Raw genomic sequence first — 1,733 nt, 5'->3', positions numbered from 1 at the left:
CAAAACAGAGTAATAGCAAAATTAAGTCATTAAAAATACTCCATGAGCAAGGGTGTTGCTGAAACCGAGTCCTTTTCAAAGAAAAAACAAAATGAAAACGCGGCTGACCTATGTAAAAAAAAATCAAAATCGAATACCAAGAAATGATTCGAGACACTTGTGTAAGTGAAAACTAAGGTTGTATTTAAGAGCGAAAAGGCTGTGGCAATAAGAACATTCGTATATATTCAGCTCATCTGATTGGGGACCACATGCCTGAGTAATATCGGGAACATAATCCGATAAATGTTTTACCTTGTAATGATGGCCTGAAATATACTGATGCGTTCTGGCATAATTTCCTGGCAAAGGTAATGCCTTAATATGAGACTGAAAATACTCCGGTAAGTTAGTGTAAAGGCTTCCCTCAGGAGACTGAGCTAGTACAGGTTCCCTAACTTTCTCCTCCGGAAGTATCCGTTGTATGTCTAACGACTCTCCCGCGCTCTTACTCTCCGATGGGAGCCTTAACTTCGCACTACTGCTAGTATACAAGTCCTCAGTCCACTCCACTTTCAGCTTTTGTTCTTGTAGATTGCTGTAGCCAATGAAGCTCTGGTGGGACGCGCCAGCGGGCGAGCCTACAATGCATGTGTCCTCCCTGCGACGGGGAAAAACTTCTCGGACGCTGCATGTGTTCGCAGGAGAGGCCTCTTTCACAGGTTTCTGTGGACTGAACTCCCGATTATCGATACTGGAAATCGAAAACATTACTCTAGTTCCAGGGTATGCCTTGAATCTTGAATCACCGAGGCATTTGTCACAAGCTGCTTCTGCACTGAATGCTACGGGAAACCCATGCGTGGCATTGGGCTGCAAGTTCCAGCACGAAGGAATGCCTTCCGTGGAGGCTCCGGCACGGAGGGCGACGCCACGCCTCTTGTTCCCTGTTTTTTCGAGACTAAGCTCCACGATGCTGGCATATCCCGAAGGACATCTCACCCTGACGATCTTTCGGCGATTATCTTCAGCACTGGTCTCACGCCTCCTATGTGAAGGACCTTTCGTGGGTCTTTCCGTCGTCTCCATGGCGCCTGCTCGTGTCTCGTCTTGGCGTCGCAGCTCCCGGTCTCTCGCGCAGGTTTGTGAGTGAGTTCTTTTTCCCGTGGAGTGTCCTCTCTGCCTGGTTCCTCGAGTTGCCCCCAGACGGTCTTGGAGTGGGTATGAAATAAAAGTTGTTGAACTAGTAAATGAGTATGCTTTGACTGTAGTATCTTATGTGTACCGGGAATACTGTATACCAGTTAATGATTGAAATATCATTCTCGAATTTATTTCAATTTGTTGTAGACATATTGTTTACCAAGATGAGAATCAAAAACTTAAGAGAGAAAATTCGATATTAATTCTAAACTACATCACCATACATATTTAGAATTGTGCCTGCTTTTAACAAGTCTATTTCTCAAAATTAGCAGCCATCATCGAACGCTTATTAATTAAATGAATAAGCGTATATTTACCTTCGAATATAAACTGAATCAAACTTTAATCGTATATGATTCTGTGAAAAGACAAGAATGAACGCTTCCAACTCCATTCAATACCTCCACGACTCACCATTTCCATCAACCGACAGGAGCTGGGGAAAGGTTAACCAGCTGCCGTAGTCATCTCCGTACCACACCAGCAACTCAGTGTTCCTGCGGGAAAGAGAACCTTTGGGGATATTGCATCATTGTATGTCAGTGTGT

At 44.3% G+C, this 1,733-nt stretch overlaps 1 protein-coding gene across 1 annotated transcript in view; it reads right to left on the bottom strand.

Annotated features, from left to right (window-relative positions):
• Nucleotides 1–123: 123 nt before the first annotated feature.
• LOC119588331 overlaps nucleotides 124–1,733 on the bottom strand; it is an 11,807-nt gene continuing 10,197 nt past the window's right edge. The window contains exons 12-13 of the mRNA XM_037937022.1: nucleotides 1,600–1,682; nucleotides 124–1,253 (exon numbers count right to left, since the gene is read on the bottom strand). Coding sequence (XP_037792950.1) covers nucleotides 124–1,253; nucleotides 1,600–1,682 — 1,213 coding nt within the window. The remainder of the gene's footprint in view (nucleotides 1,254–1,599; nucleotides 1,683–1,733) is intronic.

Source organism: Penaeus monodon, chromosome 23 (assembly GCF_015228065.2).
Source record: "Penaeus monodon isolate SGIC_2016 chromosome 23, NSTDA_Pmon_1, whole genome shotgun sequence".
In the NCBI taxonomy this organism is placed as follows: domain Eukaryota; kingdom Metazoa; phylum Arthropoda; class Malacostraca; order Decapoda; family Penaeidae; genus Penaeus; species Penaeus monodon.
This window is presented reverse-complemented; position numbering and strand designations above follow the sequence as displayed.